Source organism: Manduca sexta, unplaced genomic scaffold, assembly GCF_014839805.1.
Source record: "Manduca sexta isolate Smith_Timp_Sample1 unplaced genomic scaffold, JHU_Msex_v1.0 HiC_scaffold_57, whole genome shotgun sequence".
Lineage (NCBI taxonomy): Eukaryota > Metazoa > Arthropoda > Insecta > Lepidoptera > Sphingidae > Manduca > Manduca sexta.
In genome coordinates this window covers 167,230-186,561 of record NW_023595374.1, presented here as the reverse complement: position 1 = coordinate 186,561, position 19,332 = coordinate 167,230, and the positions used below count along the sequence as shown (strand labels likewise).

Below are 19,332 nucleotides of genomic sequence, written 5' to 3'. Positions count from 1 at the left end.
TTTATTGATCATGATGGATGAAACCACTTTTTTAATGCTATAAATATGAATAGTCTAAATGTATTCAGCTATGAAAGAGGAGTGAAAAAAATTATATTTGAATTATAAAGGATTTACTTTACGGTATAAAGGGAAGAAGTAAAGAAGGTAAAAAGTAGGTAGGTAAATGTTTTGTTTTGATTATTATAATTGTGGCTGTCTAAATTGGGTATTATAATAATACCTATACTTAAATCTCATCAAACATGATTCATACATGAAATAATAACATTTATCAAATGATCAAGATAGCGTCGGTCTATGAAATGTCTCTACACAGACGATGCTACGCCTAGAATAAGGTTTAAGTGGTCTACACTGTGAACTTATTGTTTTACACCATTTTTTGGAGGAATACCGATTAACAAGGGTATGTTCCATTGGGTACAAGGTACATTTGCCCTGCAATATGTGTTAATGCGTTCAAGCCCATTGCGTTTATGATATTTTATGTTGATATAGCTTATGATATTTTTGGAACTCGAACCCGCGTTTATTCGTTTTACAATCACGAATTCCTGATTGCGACGTAGATTGCATGTTAGAGACTTAACAGATCGTAATGTTTACTGACTTAAGAACAAAATGCCGCAGCAGAACATAGTAATTCCCACGCGTTGTACAATAGTTGGATTTTGTCCTCAATCGGCATACTAACACACTTTTTGTGCGTGTAACTGGAGGAAATTTAAACCCAATCCTCGATATCGGAAGAATTGTATCGTGTATCTATTAGGAAAATTAGAGCGAAACGGAATTTAGTTCCTATCTGTTTACATTGCGAGTAAGCTTAGGTAATGGTATAATGACACACATAAATACCACATATACTATAGGTATATACAGTTATGCATTACATCGCTGACAGTTAAGCAATTTTATGGAATGCTTACTAATTCGTAGAAGCTTCTTCGTCCAACCAATACATAATTGCAAAATCCAGAAGTCATATATTTGTTTGTATACGACCGAATCGGGTGGTAAAACCACTGTAAAATAAGATGTTGATGAAGACCAATCAAGTATATGCGGTTTTATTTGTGTTATGTTTAAGTGTAGTGATTTCTAATGCATTCCCGAAAAATTTTGCTTGGAATGGAGGGCCTTCGCGACTAAAATGCGAGCATGGGTCGACATTTTGGATGAACAACGAACCACATTTGAAAGACAATGTTATTGCTATAAAAGCCTTAATGTATATGGATGATATATACCTTTTAACACCCAGGTGTGTAGCTTTTTATCTTGTCACATAATATTATGGACCAAATACTATATGGACTGTAAGTAGAACAATTAATGTTATAATTATTATTACTTAACTACTAGAGCATAGCAAATAGTAGTTTACCCGTCTAATGAATTATTAGTAAACAAAACTTGTGGTATTATATCTTTCTTTAGAATGAAGCATGGAGTACTATCAACTGTTTGGTTAATCCTTCGAGAACAAAGAGTAGAGCTTGAACCGTACCCAGATTTACGGTCACATAACATCGGTGACTGCAGCGCAATACAAAACGCGGTAGATTTCTACTTGGATAATCTCGTAAGTATTTTAGTAGGTAGGTTCTGTTTATTTTAACGATGGTGTTAATTTCTCCTTATTGACATTTTAATGACACCTACGACTTCTAAATCCTTTTCTACTTAGCATATGTATTGGGGATGTTGCATAATATTACGCATATCGGAATATCAAAAATAAATTTAAATTAAAGCAACATAGTAGTATTCTAATTCAGCAATATTACATAATAGCATCAGCTTTCCAATACATAAATTGCAATTGCATCGATCCATTCATTTATGCTTTACGATACAGGCAGATGCACGGGTGTGTGAATACTGATCATTACCCGCGGCTTTGTTCGTGCAATACTTCTTTTCCAGAACAAATTCTCAATGATATATATTATGAAAATTAACAATCCAAGACTTGGTTTCTCAATATACCCATTAATATGTATTTAGCAGCTCATGTGTTTACTTTAAAAAACATTCAATCATTTTTAGTATTTCTCACATGTTGGTATATAAGTTGAATCAGACAAATTGTTTTATGTACAACAGAATATGACGAGGAAATATCCTTTATGTAAAAACAACACAAAAAAGGATGAGATTTATAACTTTTAGTGTTTTATCAAACAAGAAAGAGAAGGGAATGAGGTAGCTGTAGTTACATCGTGTTTTGGAAATTAATGAAATCCTGTGCTATCATTTTATGTTTGTTGCATTATGATGATAAAACTAACACGCTATACCTAGATATTTCACACTTGTAGCAATTTATTTATGAGTGAATAAAAATCTTTTATTATATTCGAGGTAAAATCTAATAATTAAAAAACTTTACGCACCAATAATAATTTGTCTGGTGACGACGATGCTACTAAAAACTGTTTCCGTAACTAAACGTGTGAAAATTTGTCACACTGGTTTTCATGTTATATTGAACTACGGCTACGCAATCGAATCACAGTAAATACACGAATGAATAGCGTGGGTGCGACCTCATGAGCACAAACGCTCTCAAAGGTATATATTGCCATATAATTGCTTAACCCTGTACCTACTGTATTGTACTGCATTAATCAGCATAGTTGTGATTGTTACTGTTAGGCAACATATAAATTGTACCAAACCCTTTTAACTGGCTATCAGTTACTTTTGTTTCACGTCTGTAAGGCTGTTGTAATTTGGTAAACAAATAATAAAAATATATGTGTTACAAAAAAATATATATAATATAGGATTAGGATATAAATATAAAATAAATATTTTTTTAACAGGGAAACTTATGGGTTCTGGACACAGGGATTATTGATACACTGGAAAGCCCGCGATGCACCTGTCCGCCCAAAGTTACTGTTATTAGCATTCTTTTGGGAAAAATAACAAAACGCATCGACATTTCTGTTCTGGCAGAACCGAACTCGTTGCTGCAAAATATTGTCGTTGAGTATGGACATGTAGGAAAAATCTTCATGTAAGTACCATTGTTTAGCCGAGTCGCACTATCAACTGTGGCGTCACGTCGTTGCATGAAGAAGTCGTCTACTCCTAAATATATTTACAGCTCTATCTTACGATATCTCCTTGCCTTTTGAGTAGCTTTGTGGTTATCCTAAGTCATATCCTACGCATTTACTATTTACCAAAAATGGACATTGCATTAGATATATTTTGGAGCTAACTTTAACTAGCTCTATAATCTATGTGCCTAAACTATTGTAAGTTTCAAAGTAAGCATTCTCTTTAAACAATTATTGTAGATATTTATTCATTGTATTTACAGCTATTCAAAATATAATTAATATCGTAGCTATATCGTTATTATTACTTTTATCTGATATAATGGAAATAGCATGTCATTATAAAATACTGTAAATAAAAAAAAACTGGTTATTCTCCGGAACTTAAACTATATAGTAGCGGTAATTTTATTACAAAACCTATGTAGTAAATCATTTCAAAATATCTTGCTTCAAAAATAAGACACTGGCATTAACAACTTTATGCAATAATATGTAGATTAGGAATTATACAAAGACAAGTTTAATCCGAAAGTCATGCTTGTAGTTATTTGATTTATAAATATTATACTAATCAGGCAATTAAAAATGTCAATCATTTGCGCAAGAAAATGAAGGTAGTCTATTATGCTTGATCCAATTTAATCAGGTAACACAGCACACGTGTTTCAGTAAGGTTGTTTGTGTTCATTTATTTATTAATTGTACTTTGCAGTTTGAAAACAAAAGTGAATCAACCAACACAGCTATTTTGAAAATGTTTGTTCATGTATTTTGTTAATTTTGTTTACCGATGTAATATGTAAATTGTACACAGTATTTATACATAATTATCTTTACCTTTAAAAATGTTATTTTTAATTAAAAACAACTTTGTGACATTTTTATGTTCGGTAATTTAATTTCCTGTCCTTTTTGCTCATTTTAATGTTTTCTAAACTAGGTTGCATTTGTAACTAGTGGTAATAAAATTGTGCAATTTAACATATTTACACGTTCAAACTTCCTTAAACGACACGTGTAACCTATGAACTTTTCGAAATCGGGAACAATTTTATTTGTTACCGCCATGGGCCCCGCGCCGGCTAACATTGCGTGTAGACATAACACCCAAACAACCAAACATTGAGTTAAGTTATGCCTAGTGTGGACGGTGATATCTTTTCGGTTCGCCAGAATGTCACGCGTCATGAGCCGATCTATTCCAAATAGATTTCGGTTGCAGTTCGTAGTCGGGGGACATCCACATTGCAACTATGCAAATGTGTGTTTTCATGATCAGTTCGCCATTCCGACATGGGTTTAATGGTAGTAGTAGTTCAGATAATGAACGTCTGTCCGAATATCCAACCCACACGTTTTTTTGTCAGTTGTACATACTTAAATAATAAAGCCTTTTTCAATAATATGTCATTAGATCTAATAACAATATATCATATGTACGTATGGTGTGGTTTCTGTATCATAGATGTGTAGTGTCCATTATGAATGTTTCAATACTTAATTAAATAAAAACTGAATTCTTTGACTGAATTAATCCTGTAGATATATTGCATGCGCGGTACGACCACAACTCTGAGAATCAAACTTTAGAGTGTGATTACGCATTTTTATCGATTTCCTGATGTTAGGGTTCGACTCAGCTCGGAGTTTATGATTTCTGGATGTAGCATAAGGCCACCACAGATTAAATTAATAATACAAGAATTATGGTAGACACCCTAGATCCTTATACAACATATTTAAAAACAAGCGTTGATAAGTCTAACGCCATATTAGGATAGTATTGCACTCTCCCGCATCGGTGCGTGCTAGCCGATAGACAGGATTTAGAATTGGCCTTAGCGTCTTTCAAGGAAAGCGAATTTCATAAATTTCAAATTGTGATTCTAAAATGCGAAGATTTTATCAAGCTTTTATTTTTTTGTTTTATGTATTGAGTAAAGTGAATGTTTGTGTTTTAATTTAATAGCGTTGTAACTAATGTGTTAAATATGCATATTTTTTTTCGTTATATGCATTCTACTTTTTATTAAAAAGCAAGAGGCATATCTCTAGCTAAATTTACAGATGCAACTAACTAAAACAAGTTGCTACATTATTCTACATTCGCCGTTTACGCACAAATTTCTGGGACATCTTTATTTCGTACAGGCTAGCTTCATATTAGGTTCTCTATCTCAGCATTACCTCTTAACACTTGTTATAGGACATCCTGTATATTATCACTCCTGAATCCTTATAATACATTTACAGATACATATCGGATGCATCACGTGGAGCGGTGTTAGTTTACGAAGTTTCCTCGGAGACAGGTTGGGCAGTAATAGCATGCGCTCCTTCTGTTGGACTTCAAATTGCAATGATTAAACGTGCTCCGGCGCACAATATTCTTATAATTGTCATTCTTCATCAACAAGGGCTCTTTGAGCTAGACACTTCAGCGCTACGAAGGAGAAATTCCATCTCTCCGATTCGAGGTATGTAAACCGATTGAAGAAGTTAAGGTTCATTAGCTTTATTTCACAAATGTACCAATACCCATTAAGATTGTTTGAAACATTTGTGCCTGAATTTCTACGTTTTATGTTATGTGGGTTTAACGCAAAGCATCTTTTCACGTCTGTCGCAAAAACGATACGACTTCATTTTTACGACCGGTCGCGAGCTTGATCTTATCTTATCCAAGGGCTCGTATCCCGAGCAAATCGTATTGAAAACTCATACAAAGTTTTATATGAGCCGGAAATTGAAGCCATGACTTTTCGGTCCACAGCCAATAATGCATATATGCTGCCACTAGACCCAGGACACGGCGGAACAAAATGTATTACAAAAATAAATCGGCAATATGAGTGAGGAAACCCACGTGGCATTGAATTTGTAATTGCAACTATTGTGTCCGGTATCCAATAGGACTGCCATTTATCATGTCTAGATCAAAACGTCGGCAAAAAGTGGGTGACCTCAAAAGTTTACACGTGTCGACTTTCTTGTTGTTACGCTAGATAAGCACCTAATACATAAATAGAAGACAAAATCTACACGTTATGAAATAAGTGCAACTTATAATAAGATATTTTATATTACAGTTAGCCGCGCGATTAAATTATATCTTGCAGCAGATTATTTATTAAGGTTAGTCAAGTCTTCAGTTTGGAATAATTAATCGCCGACAAAAAGTTATTTATTTTATATACTTACCTATTTATCTTGAGATTGCACATACTAGGAATCGGATTCAAACGGATCCTCCTAACTTCCAAATTGATAAGGATCACAACTAGGAACATGTACGTAAAGCTATGGTCAGACCGATGAGATTGATGCAGAACATTTGATTTGATAAGTAGGTACTTTCGTAAAGGTGCATTAAATTTTAAAGGGATGGCCAATGGAGCCAAAAGGTACGCAGGAAAAATCTACCAATAATATCAGTTAATATCCGCAATCTAGCGTAGCGCAGCTTTGCTGTAAAAGCTGCCGAAACAGGTGACACCGTTTGAGAACCTAGCAAATAGTTTTAACATTTTATAGAGCGGACATTGGGAAGATTGTCATACAAAAATTTTGCGCTTATGTTATGGTTACTCAATGTACCGTAAAATAGCAAAACCATAATCTATTTCATGATTTGCACGTTCTTAATGCAAATATTACACACATATTTTCTGTAAGTAGGTATACTAATTTTGTAATAATACTTATCTAAGGATGTTATGACATCTTGCCATACGGACATTTCAAATAAAACAGCGACTTATAACCAATTGGTAATTTGGTAGCTTTTGGAGCAAACATTTTCCGATCTATAACTAACTAACATTAAACTATGTATAGTTAATATCTTTGGAACCGAGCTACGCATTATGCATATTATCATCCTCGTGTAGCTTTGACCATTTTTTTTGGTAAAAACGCTTAATATTCGAAAACGTATCCACAAGAAAAGATTATTCAAAATATTTTGACCTACATGTACCTACAGATTTTACAAAATTGATTAATTTACAAGAAAAAAGGATATGACCCTTTATGACGGTCGTGACATCTTTTGCATATCCATAAGATATTATGATTCGTAAGGTAGCAACTAAGGTAGAGCATCAAAAATGACAAATAAGGGGCAAAACCAGAACTAAACAAGGTGTGTAGAGACGAACTCTAAGAAGAATTAAGTATACCGTTTCACGTATACGTTTTCACTTGGCAGTCATTGGAAAATAATGGATCAGGGATAGCTATGAATGATTTTCTGAAGAAAGCATTCTCGCATCCAAACGATTTAAACATTGGTATGAATGGGAATGTCTTTAGAGTGACTAAGAATAGATAAGGGTGAACGCACTGTCGGACAAAAAAACACAAATTTGAGTTAGATTAGGTTTGGCGTTCTGTACGATGAGTACCAAAGATTACCGGAACTAGCTGCAAGAAATCGTCCAATTCCCGATCCTCATTCCTTCTCTTAATACAGCGATGGGGCTGCATTTTCTCTGGCAGATATTGATGAGTAATGTCAAAATACTTTTACCGTGCATCTGATATACAAGAAAAAAGTGTATAAGTACCATAAAGCCGAAACACCCAAATTAGATTTTGGAGTAAACAATCACATAAAAATACAAAAATAATAATAACATTGAAAACTCACTCGGAATTGATAGATTAGGCACACGGCCCGCGCCGCCGCATGCAACGAGCGGGACGTGTGCGGGACCGCGGGGTGGGGAAGGGTGTGCTTGTAACGGTTGCTTGTAGTAGTAGGTATCAGGGAGCGATCGACATGGGCCGAATTTTTATTATTACAAAAGGTAACCAGCTTAACGAAATTGTAATATTTTTGGGATAAAATATAACATATTATGTTGAACATTTGTGCAATGGATCGTGGTACTGATTCTCGACAAACTAATTTCGTGTTTATAACAATTAATCCCTATTTCCCTTGGTCACGCCATCAAGCGTGAACGGCTGCAAAGATTTAACATTTTGAAAATTAGAAAATATAACGAAAATATTAATTTTATATAACTGTCAATTGTCTGATATAACTATCAGCGATTGACAGAATGCTCATTGCAAATTCATAGTTAAGACGGCACAACGTCTGTCGGATCAACTTGTATACTAAAAAATGTGACAGTCACGATCAAAAGCCCATTCGTTATTAAAAGATTGATAATTATTATAAAACATAGGCAGGTTGTTACTCGCGACTTCACCTGCATGAATCACTGTACCGATCCATAGCGACATCTGTACGTCAGCGCCATCTATTTAAAAAACCTGAATAAAAAATGCCTCGAAGAAATCCAAATATTTCAAACGGGAACAAAATATCAGGAATGAGGTACCCATATATACAGGCCATGGTCTATTTGTGTTTCAAATTTCATCCGTTCACCAGTTTCTGTGTTTACTTCTCATACACATTCAAACATTTTTACAAACTTTCACATTAAAATGTCAGTAAGATATTTTTTTCTATTATTGCAGTATATGGCGACCACACAAAGGCCGTGCTCCTGCTAGGATCAGATGCCCACCACATTTACCTGCGTCATGTCGAATGTTCGGACGTGTTGTCTTGGGACACGAGGCACGCGTACAATTCTTCCCGTTTGGCAAATATACATTCAGCCGGACCAAGACTAACACCGACATCCGTCGCTGCACATCCTCTGAGACCAATACTTTTAGTATTAGATTCAAATTATGCAGACACCGTCAATGGGCACCTACCCACCTATCATAAAATATCTTTTATAGAACAATAGAATTATTGTCCTAATTTTTAAATATAAGTGTGCGACTTGTATTTTGTTAATTATTATACTCAAGCCTAAATTTAAACTAGAACAATAGGTTACACGTGCCTTCCGATTTTTTCACCTTGACTATGAAGTAATAACCAATCAAAGTAGATCGGTTGAATGCCGCGACCTGCAGTTGCTCCCCCGGCAGCCAAATGTATCTAGGCCTTTATTGCAATTTACATAATCAGCATTTGTAGCCACTTCAAGGTGTTCACCTTTCCAAACTGTCAGTTAATTGGAGTAATTGTTATAAAACTAAATTAATAGTATACGCATTAGACGAGTAAATGATACACAATGTAATGTGGATATAACACTTATATTTTAACATAACGTGGTGAAATTAAAATAAACATTTTTAAATTAAAACAACGAACATAATACGAAGCGAGACGTAACGACTGCGGTATCGATGTTTCTGATGGAGGCAAGTTAGTACTGTGCATATATACTCCGAACCATGGGAGAACCTTATAATCTGGTATAACCAAATAATTACATACAAAGTTAATATGATTAAATTAGTGTTATATATTGAACAAAATCACTTTCCCAAATATAGATTAACTATAATCAAATGTCCGCTACAAAACATTAATTTATGTTTACAACTACAATCAAAACCGTGAAGTGCTTGTCTCTTCAATAGCGATGCAATCAGTTTAACAGCTATCGTTAAGTGCGTAAATAGTAACTATGCACTGTGACTCATTCGCAGATGTCTTTAAATATAAAAATTAACTACATTTCATGTCAGCCATAGTTTCTATTTCATCATAAACTTTTAATAAAAGATAACTAATGGCTCTATATTTGGTTGGGTTAAACTTAATTAGGATTGCACGTGTTGTCTGAATATATTTCTAAACAGTTTTAATACTACACCCACATCGAGTGTACATCGCTTGGTCTTTAACAACGTGTTATGTGAAAATTCCGTATTACTTCGCAGTTCGCACGTTAACCACGCCTACTTGTCATTTCTATCATAACTCGTTTTGTTGCGTTTACTCGTTAGACACGGAAATCCTGAAGTTTCGTATATTTCATACATCCCGTCGGATAAACAACGGGAAATAATTCATTATAATTATCGTAATTGCTAATTTATGGTCCATATTATTATTTTGAATTTATATTGAACATATATTTATACCCACAGTCGTTACTCCTCTACATGATCTAAATTTAAATAAGTAAATAACCAACATGAAATTGAGAGCCTGCCATTTAAACTTACAGATAATTAAGGAATAAGATTTGAACGTTTTCTACTTTTCGCTTCACATCAGAACAGTTTTGTGTCGTGGAGTACAATGATGTTTAAAGTTATTTAAGTAACTTTTTATTTTCATTGTCGAGGTTGGAGTTATATTAATAAATATATTTGCGACACAATTCAAATATTTGCGCCTTAGAAAGGCCTGCTTACTGTTTCATGTCAAATCGAATTCACGAGATCTTAATATACACCGAATAGAAAATAATCTTGAAGACATAAGTTAGGCCAATTCATAACGTAGCAATTATAATATTCACTGCTATTACATTAAAAATAATTGTCTTTTAAGAAAAAATAGAGAATCACATCCAAGTGCAGAACATAATCTAGATTCCTGCACTTGTAACAAACAATATATTTACATAAAACAATTCCAAAACCGAATATCATTTCATAAGGTAAATTTCCACTTGTAAAAATCCACATAATATATAGACAATAGATTTATAAATAATCATATAAAACACAAATACCTCGAAATATACATGAAAACACACACACACACACACAATATTTAAAACAATATGGCGTACTGTATTGTGACAATAACAAACATTGTAAACCTTTACTTGTATTCATTTTGTCAAACATGTATAATGCTCATCATGGTTTTGGTGATGAATATTCTAACTTAGAAAAACTATGTTCGCTAAAATGGGTTTTTATATAACATTAACCCATTAAAGATAGAATAAACTTATACAGCGTGAGACAGTTATAAAGGTTATAATATTGTTATTGCCTGAAATAAAATATGATGTTGAATAAAACAAATATTACAAAAGTTTAAATATGTCAGAGAACTAGGAAATACTTGAATGCGTAAAGATACGTCAAAATCGCTGTACAAATATCTTTATCATACTAGCAACGTATGGAGAAAAATGTATTTAGTATTTTACTTCATAAAATCACAACATGTCTAGGGCCAAGGCACATACGTCTTATTAAAACATTGTCACGCCCGCTAGCTACATTTACATTTTGACAAATATATTATTATATAGTATCCTTATAATATATTTATTTATATTACGTACCTATACGGTTTGTATCATAACGTTTTTATTTGGTGAGGAAGGCAAACGGACTCCGTTACCGTCGTTCCTTTGGATATTATTACTGAGAAAATAACTATTCATGTTCCGATTGACACGTACCTTCCAAGTTTCGCGAGTATTGTGTTAAAAACCAATCTTTGGTAAAGTACGAGACAGAGGAAAACCTATACAACACGCAAACAGCTCTACAAGTCCAAATGAATATATCCAACACAAAGATTTGCATCAGTATACATACAATAATAAATTAACATCACAAGCTATTATGTAAGCCTCTGTTCGTTCGATTGACGTAATTCGAAGATGGTACATAATTCCACCGTGCCTAAGTAAAAATCATTCGTCAACTAAATAAAAATCTCAGATCTAAGTATTGGCGTGAAAAGTATAAGTTTTGTGAAGTACAACATCTCTGCAGCACAATCAGTTTCTCTCACGTAGATATTCGAGTAGTCCATACAGGCTTTTCTCCTGCGAAAAGTGTGCGCGCATTAAACAAACTTTATTCACAGACATTTTGTAAGGCACGCAAGTGTATGTGAGTTTCGTACTGACCTGTCCTATGAGATTCTCCGGTAATATGCGCCGCGTGCCTCGGGACGATAAACTTAGAGTCCTGAAACATGGATAGCATCAGGTGCTCAGTGGTGGGGTGGTACTCCAGTCCGTTGATGGTGGCGACGAGCGGCGCGTGCGGCGCGTGCGGCGCGGCGGCGGCAGCGTGGCGGCGCGCGCGCACTCGCCGGGGCGCGGCCGGCGCGCGTCCACCGGCGTCATGCGCGGGTTGACGTGCACGTCCTTGTGGATGTACGGCACGACGCTCTCGCCCTCCGGCGCGCGAGCCTCGTCCCGCCCGCTGCTGCCGGTCACCTCCACTATCAGCGGCCTCTGCAGCGTCGGCGACTGTACGATCGTCGCGTTGTGTATTACGTTGGTATTTTGTTTGACAGGGGATGTCGACTCTGTCACATGGTCGTCGGGAAGACTGTCCACGCTCCTGGAGAGTGTGGGACTGTGAGTTAACGCGGTGACATCGGACTCTGAATCGTGTTCTTTATTTTCTAGCAGTTTCTTGGAATCCTCCACGGGCTCTTCCTTCACTTCGATCAGTTCGTTGAAGCTCTCGCTTGGTCTCTTCACATGCTTCGGCATACGAAGCGCCCAGTGTCCGCTGTGCTCATCGGTGGAGCACGTGTGCGTCACATGCGGCCGTCGGCGCCTATAGAACAGCATGTATGCCGTATTGTTCACTAATTCACTGTATGCGTTTTCGTCGTCAACACACGTCACTCTCGAATCGTCAAATTTATACCAGTGGCCGTCGTAGGGGTTTTTGCAGGCGGCCGTATAATGTCCAGTCTCTAAGTCGTCTCCGTGGTGATAACAGATGGCGTACAGGTCATACATGTTGTCGTGCGGTGTGTTACTGGGAGTTTTGGAGAGGCGGCGCCGCGGCGAACGCGAGTGGCCGGGCGAGTCCGACGCCTGCACACTCCGCCGCGCGAGGTGCGGCGACATGTCGAAGTCATTCAAGGGAAATTCGACCATCGTCGTTAACTTCGTACTTGTACGGCCTTTTGCTTGCCTAAAAATACATTATTTATTATTTCATGCCAAATAAAAATAAAACAAACAAAAGTTATAAACAAAACTCACTGTCGAAATCTCTTCAAATGTATCACCAATATATCAGGAAGGGACCACAGTCCAAGCGTTTTTACAACAGGCATGTATCTTTGACACTGAGGGCATCTGTAAATACAACAAAATATAATAATTTATAATATACAGCATTATTTAAACGACCGACATAATGAATAGTGGCTATTAGTGACCTCCATGCGTCCTCCTGCGCGAGATGTTCGGCGCGCGTGTAGTGCGCGAGGCAGGCGTGCAGCGTCAGCGGCGCCGCGCCCGCGCCTGCGCCCGCGCCCGCGCCCGCGCCCGCGCCCGCGCCCGCGCCCGCCGACACGTGCACCTCGCACGCCTCGCCTGCTTCGCGGATTATGCTGCAGGGATTATTCAACAATGTAACAAAAACTACTATATAAATAAACTTAACTACGACTACGATAAAAACGATATTCAACATTTTCTAGTCTAAAATCACAACCCAATACAACCACCTGACAATCTTTAGAGATACACATAAGTTAAAACTCTCCTAGCATACAAATTGTGTTTATAAAGCTACCTGTCTCTGTGTGCTGGATCCCAGAGAAGCTCTAATCGGAGGTGAGGGTGTTTGTCGTGCGAACATAACGCCTGCTCCACATCGAGGGCAAATAACGGATGAGGAAGCTAAAAATAGATTTTTCGATATAATTAAGCGTGATCACTGAGATTTGGTAATTTTTATAAGCGGGAACAATGATTCTCTCCGAAATTGAAACATAAAGATGGGTACATTAAGACATCAATTTTGCCATCGTATTTTGAATGAGGAAAGCAAGTACTAATTTATTAATAGTGACCTCTGGTTGCAAATAGGCCGGGTCCCTCGGTCGATGCGCCTCGGCTATCCTAGCGCGGAATATGTCCGTGCCCTGCGCGTTCTCCAACACTCGCTCGGCTACCACCTGACACATCTCCTTCAACATCAACTTCTGGAGGTCTTCGTACGAAATCTCACGGGGCACTTGCATAGCGTACGGTGACCCTGTTCATTAACAATTAAAATTGAACATTGTTAGAATATACGAGATTTTTTGGCTATGAACCGATTAAGGACTATAATTTAAGCGACATATGTATATCGTAAGGTACTTTCATGTACTGCAGTCAGTACAAATAAATGCTAGTTAGAAATAAGTAGTATATATGATTTTACCAAATCTCTCTCCGTCCAAAAGATTCACCCATAGCACTAGTAGGTACGGCGTGGTGGGAGTCTGCAGCAGCGGAGGCGACTCTATACAGTAGAGCGCGCCGAAATCAATTCCAGCCACCTCCCAACCCGCCCTCGCATTGCACCAACCTACAAATCAATATACATTAGTCGATTATACAATATTCTATCACGGATCTTATTACTACCTTCTCTAAATTATAATCTTATACATACCCATTTCGTTGATTTCAGCCAAGATAATATGATCCCTATCAATGCCGGTGTCGCTGTGCAATGTTGTACGTAAATCTTCCATCGTCGCGTTAGGAGTTAGTTCCACGCCGATACGAACTTGCCTCGGCTGTTGGTTCACATACACGACCTGAAATAAAAAAGTTCTTCAGTTTAACATGGTGAAATCGAGACACATTGGTTTTGATTAGTTCTGATAAAAAACAGTAATTACAAACTATCACACCATGTTGTTTTACATCACCACTATCATGTTGCAAGACAATGATTTATTAATGAAAGGTGTGCCCATCGCAATATGGTCACAACATAAAGATGATTAACTTCAGTTCAACTTATAAATATAAAAGTATCAGTAGAAGGAAGTATCAGTCATTTATACTACAGAAACATTGATTCTATTGTACAATTTTATACAAGAGGTTTTCAGTTTAGCAGTTTTTCATACATACATTTACAGGTAGTGGGGATGGCTGTGCAGCCGCCAGCCTCGACGGAAGCTGCACGCTCACGCAGTGGAATGGATCAAACGTGCACGACGTGCGCTCACATTTCGCACATGTCAGTGCAGACCTGTAGTAGAAACAAATTTGATGAAGCAACTACTAAAACTTTATTCTCTCATATATAATAAATAATACCAGCCCTGCATTATGTACTGTTCCACAGCTGGGCATCGGTCTTCTACACTACCAAGGGAGTTTGAGTCTTAGTCAAACATGCTGCCCTAGTTTGATTTGACAGACTTCACATAATATGCATTGCCGAAATTGTTATGGAGAATTCTTAGGTATGTAAGTTACCTCACATTGTTTTCCTTCAAGGTTAATGTCAATGATAATTAACAAGAAATAACACATAAATGATAATGCCGAGAAATTTGTTTGATTAAAAGTCCTTCAAACCAGAGCATTACAGTCCATATCAACAGAACTGGACATTGCTGTAATAACTATGCAGCCAGACTCGCATACAAGATACAAACATACAATAGATTAGTGGTATTAATAAATATGGTGTATGACATCATTATGTATCACTTTTTATTATACACAGTTTCATCATATTATTTGTATTAATAATATGTGTCACTAGGCAGTAGGAATGTAACAGCAAAAATATCAATTTATTATTCATAATATTAAATTACAAACAACATAAACAAAAACTATTTTAATTTATTTAGCAAGTAGGTATGTTGTTAATATTTTATCTACAAATGGAGGGATGAATTAATTAGATAACATGTATATTTCACATGAGTGTGTATAAACATGCTTATGGTTGCCTAGCCAGAATTCTGATCAGTGACTGTTCCTATAAAATAACGTAGAAGCCGCGTGCGGCGTGTTGGCGCCAGCCACCAAGTATTCTGGCAAGTGAATCTTCTCTAGATAAGACCTCTGGCCTATCTACTAAGTACCAGTATGTTAGATACAAATATTTACTAAAATTACATAATTTTTACTATAAAAATTAATTACAGATATACTAAGAAGTCAAACAAATGGACTTGCACTCTCTTAAAAATATTTCTGTCTCATATAAATGTGACAGGGTGTAATCTTACACCACATAAAACAAGAATCTAGTCATAGGCAAATCTTACAGATCTTCATATTAAAATGCAACACCATAAATTTTGCAGTAGATCACACAACATAGCCTAAGTATGTCACCACACCACTATAGTGAAATGTATTCATTATACCTGTATTGTGCCTGGAAAACAGCCTGCACAAATGAGCTGTTCCTCCTAGCATGGTTTGCCAAGGTTTCTGCTGCAACCACCTCATCTGGTTTACCGCATGTATTCTACAACATGAAAAATACCAAAACCATATTAGTCATACTGTTTAGGTGCTAAAGCATTCTTTATTAAAAAAAAACAAGAAAGACTCAAAATTGTACCTTATTTAGGAAAATGAGAAAATATATGCAAATAAATATCTATTAAAAAAGTATTTTCTGGATTTTGTTGCACTTTTTAATATTATAATTTTCTCCTGATGTATCAATACAATTTTTATTTCTATGTCTAACACCTACATAAACAAATATCCAAATACTTTTTAATAACTCTGATTTGGTGTAACTGAACAGATCTAAACAAAAGCAATACTTGAAAAGATGAAATTACTTGTTTACATAGAAGCTTTGGTTAAGCATTGAAACGCTGGCCATAAACAATTGTAATATACTTGTTAATATAGAATTTGTCACAAAGAGCCTTTGCGCTCGGTGTTTAACTTTATGTAGTTGAACACATTGCATAGCCATCCTGACTGCTGTTTAATAAGAGCTTTAGTATGTTCCTTCCTTGAATATCATAAAGCTTTTTAATAATGATTTTGATCTGTCACTTATAGTGGCTACAAAATAGATAATTGAAATGTACATATTAGTTTACAGTAGGTTTTCCTCTACCCTAAATATAGCACAATTCATTTAAATTATATTTGAATAAAATATTAATAACATACCTTAATTGTTTTGTACTTCTTCTTCGTAGCTGTATTTAAATCTTCATGAACCTTATCAAGCAGCCAAAATAGAAATTCTTGTGCATCATGTTGACTATTCCCTCTATATTGTGTACCATGCCTTTCAACTGCTCTCTGAAAATAATATACTGATCATAATGTTGTTATGAAAAATTAAAAGTTTGACAATCCATTCATTTGGCAGCAATAAATAAGTTACACAAATATCATCTATGTTTATTTATATACAAATGATCTAAAAATAGCTATTAAGATAATGGAGTACTTTATGGTAATGAAGCATCCATCATAAACATAGAGATAAGTTGTGGTCTATTCACCTTGAAAGCTGTACTCATGTCTGGTGTGTAGTGACATGACCATAATGCCTTCAGCAATGTGGCCAGCTGCTCCGTGACTTCACCTCGAGTGCCATATTTTTTTGAATTTATTTTGTTCCTTTTTTGTAAATCCACCTGATCAGTAAATATAACTTTTAAATGGTTTTGCTTTTATCAGAAAAGTTTTTAAAGCATTACATAACTGGTTAACAGTAAGACAGGGAGTGTAAAGATGGTGATTAAGTGGCCAAAATTATGTAAACAAATATGTATCATTACACTCTCATAACATTATTATAGAGAGGATGGCTAAGTTAGACTTTTACTAAGTATTATCAAATATCTCTCCAACAAATAAATCAATGATTCATGAGTAATGTTTCTATATTAGTGCATGAATCATGTCCTAATATGATTATTAAAGTGATCTGAACTACTGATATACTGACCTTATAATGATCCAATACAAAGTACTCAGCTATAACATCTGTGTGAGAGAGGCACTGTAGAACTGCATTCATGTAGCAGGTATTGCCATGATTTTTAATGCCGGTAGCAGCTGGCATTGCACCAGGGGGCCATGGTGGATCGCCACCACATGGTATCCTATCTCCATTTACTAAAACTGGTGCTGACTTAACCTGCTTTTAAAAAGTCAAAATATGTATTGAGTTACTTGGAAATCACATTTAATATTAATATAGTTTTTAGAAATAAACAAGAGGAAAAACATAGGTGGTAAATATTATAGTAACAAAGGTACGACAAATTTTAATTATACAAGAAAACTTTCTACCTATTCTGTCAAGCATATTAAATCTGAAACCACACAGTACATATTCATAGTATTACTCTAACTTGTTGCTTATGCCATCTAGAAGTTCAACGTATACTTACTCCAGATACGTGTACAGTACTCATGTGTTGGGCTATCTTATTCAAAAATCGTTTCCATGAAGGCCTTCTGAACAACTTCCTCTCCATTCCGTTTTCCTCTTTCTGAACTTCCAAAAGGTTTGACGCTGCGTTTGTTGTTTTGCTATCATTGTCAGGAAGTTTATTCTTACTGGAACTAGCTTTGTTGCTTCCAAAAGGATTCCGAGGTAATGTAAAAGTGCGCTTCAACCGGGACCCCTCCACTTGCTTTTGTGCCATATTCGTCTCGGACACCTCATTAATTAGTTCACTTTCTGAACAGGACTTAAATACTGACGACAGATTGTTAGTAGACATAGTAGAACATAGCACTGTGAAATATACTAAAAATAATTAAAACTTTTTTTCAACAAAGAAATAAAATAGAAAACATTGATATGTCACTGAAGTAAACGCCATTTTGATTATATTTTTTAAATTATCTATGCCATTAGCCCCTTATGGTCAGACTGATACATCCGGAATTGTATTGTGAATTCAGAAACAATTCAATCTGAATTCAAATTACTCCGGATCCCATATAATTCCTCACTCACGTGTTGAATTTTTCAATATGTGAATAACTTTTTCTTAGATTGAAATGAATAACATTGGGAAGCGTTCTGAATTCAATATCGGATTATATTCCGATTCAATCACTTTGTAAATTTTTGTAATCATTAAATCATTCAAATCAAAATCAATGAAATTATTTAATTGTAAGTGTATTTTTTTTATAATTATTAAGTTCTTTCATAAAATTTCCTGTTCTAAGGTGGCCCAGTTTTCTTTATAATGTTAGGTGAGAAAGTAGCAATACTTCTGAATTTAAGATAGGTGGAAATTAGGACAACTATTATACGCGCCTTGTAAGATCTTTTCTTTTTCAAAACGCAATTCCGGATGTATTAGCTTAGCCTTATGGTATGACATAATGTTTATTTTATATACTTCTTTATTCATTATTTTAAAGTTGCAACACTGCAAATGTCAATTTGGCTTGAAGATAATTTCAGTCCAAATGACTTTCGGCCGTGAAGACCATAGAGCATTAAAATCATACGGAAATGTAGATTTTAGAAACCAGGGGGTGGACACTTAGAACATTTTGTGTAATGATGAATGATTATATATCTTAATGCCGTTACATAGAGTTTAGTTTTGGTTGACAAAAGGATGTCTCATCGTAACATCTTGTACCAACATAATAATCCAATAAATTTTGAAAGTATGTTGGCTACCATGATAGTTGATAATTTGCCGCCATTATTG

General features: G+C 35.6%; 2 protein-coding genes across 2 annotated transcripts; one reads left to right on the top strand and one right to left on the bottom strand.

Moving 5' to 3' along the window:
* The first annotated feature begins 958 nt into the window (after positions 1 to 958).
* Positions 959 to 8,901, top strand: LOC115441511. The gene is made up of 5 exons (XM_030166324.2): positions 959 to 1,267; positions 1,444 to 1,588; positions 2,835 to 3,031; positions 5,334 to 5,557; positions 8,577 to 8,901. The coding sequence occupies exons 1-5, from the start codon at positions 1,041 to 1,043 to the stop codon at positions 8,855 to 8,857; spliced, it is 1,074 nt and encodes a 357-aa protein (XP_030022184.2). The 5' UTR covers positions 959 to 1,040; the 3' UTR covers positions 8,858 to 8,901.
* A 939-nt stretch (positions 8,902 to 9,840) lies between these two features.
* LOC115441529 (ubiquitin carboxyl-terminal hydrolase 31) lies at positions 9,841 to 18,494 on the bottom strand. Its single transcript, XM_037447076.1, is given in 15 exon segments — positions 9,841 to 11,710; positions 11,795 to 11,944; positions 11,947 to 12,824; positions 12,896 to 12,991; positions 13,075 to 13,248; positions 13,434 to 13,540; positions 13,714 to 13,898; positions 14,070 to 14,216; positions 14,304 to 14,451; positions 14,774 to 14,894; positions 16,033 to 16,136; positions 16,805 to 16,939; positions 17,146 to 17,280; positions 17,595 to 17,786; positions 18,043 to 18,494. Coding segments are annotated over 15 exon segments (2,946 nt in total). The 5' UTR covers positions 18,379 to 18,494; the 3' UTR covers positions 9,841 to 11,672.
* Between the last annotated feature and the right edge of the window lie 838 nt (positions 18,495 to 19,332).

What these genes read in the sequence shown, in the direction of transcription:
- LOC115441511 (XM_030166324.2), top strand. Translation starts at nt 1,041, where the DNA reads ATGTTGATGAAGACCAATCAAGTATATGCGGTTTTATTTGTGTTATGT. An exon ending in ATTTCTACTTGGATAATCTC is followed by an intron (nt 1,589 to 2,834) that starts GTAAGTATTTTA and finishes TTTTTTTAACAG; the next exon opens with GGAAACTTATGGGTTCTGGA. An exon ending in TTCCATCTCTCCGATTCGAG is followed by an intron (nt 5,558 to 8,576) that starts GTATGTAAACCG and finishes CTATTATTGCAG; the next exon opens with TATATGGCGACCACACAAAG.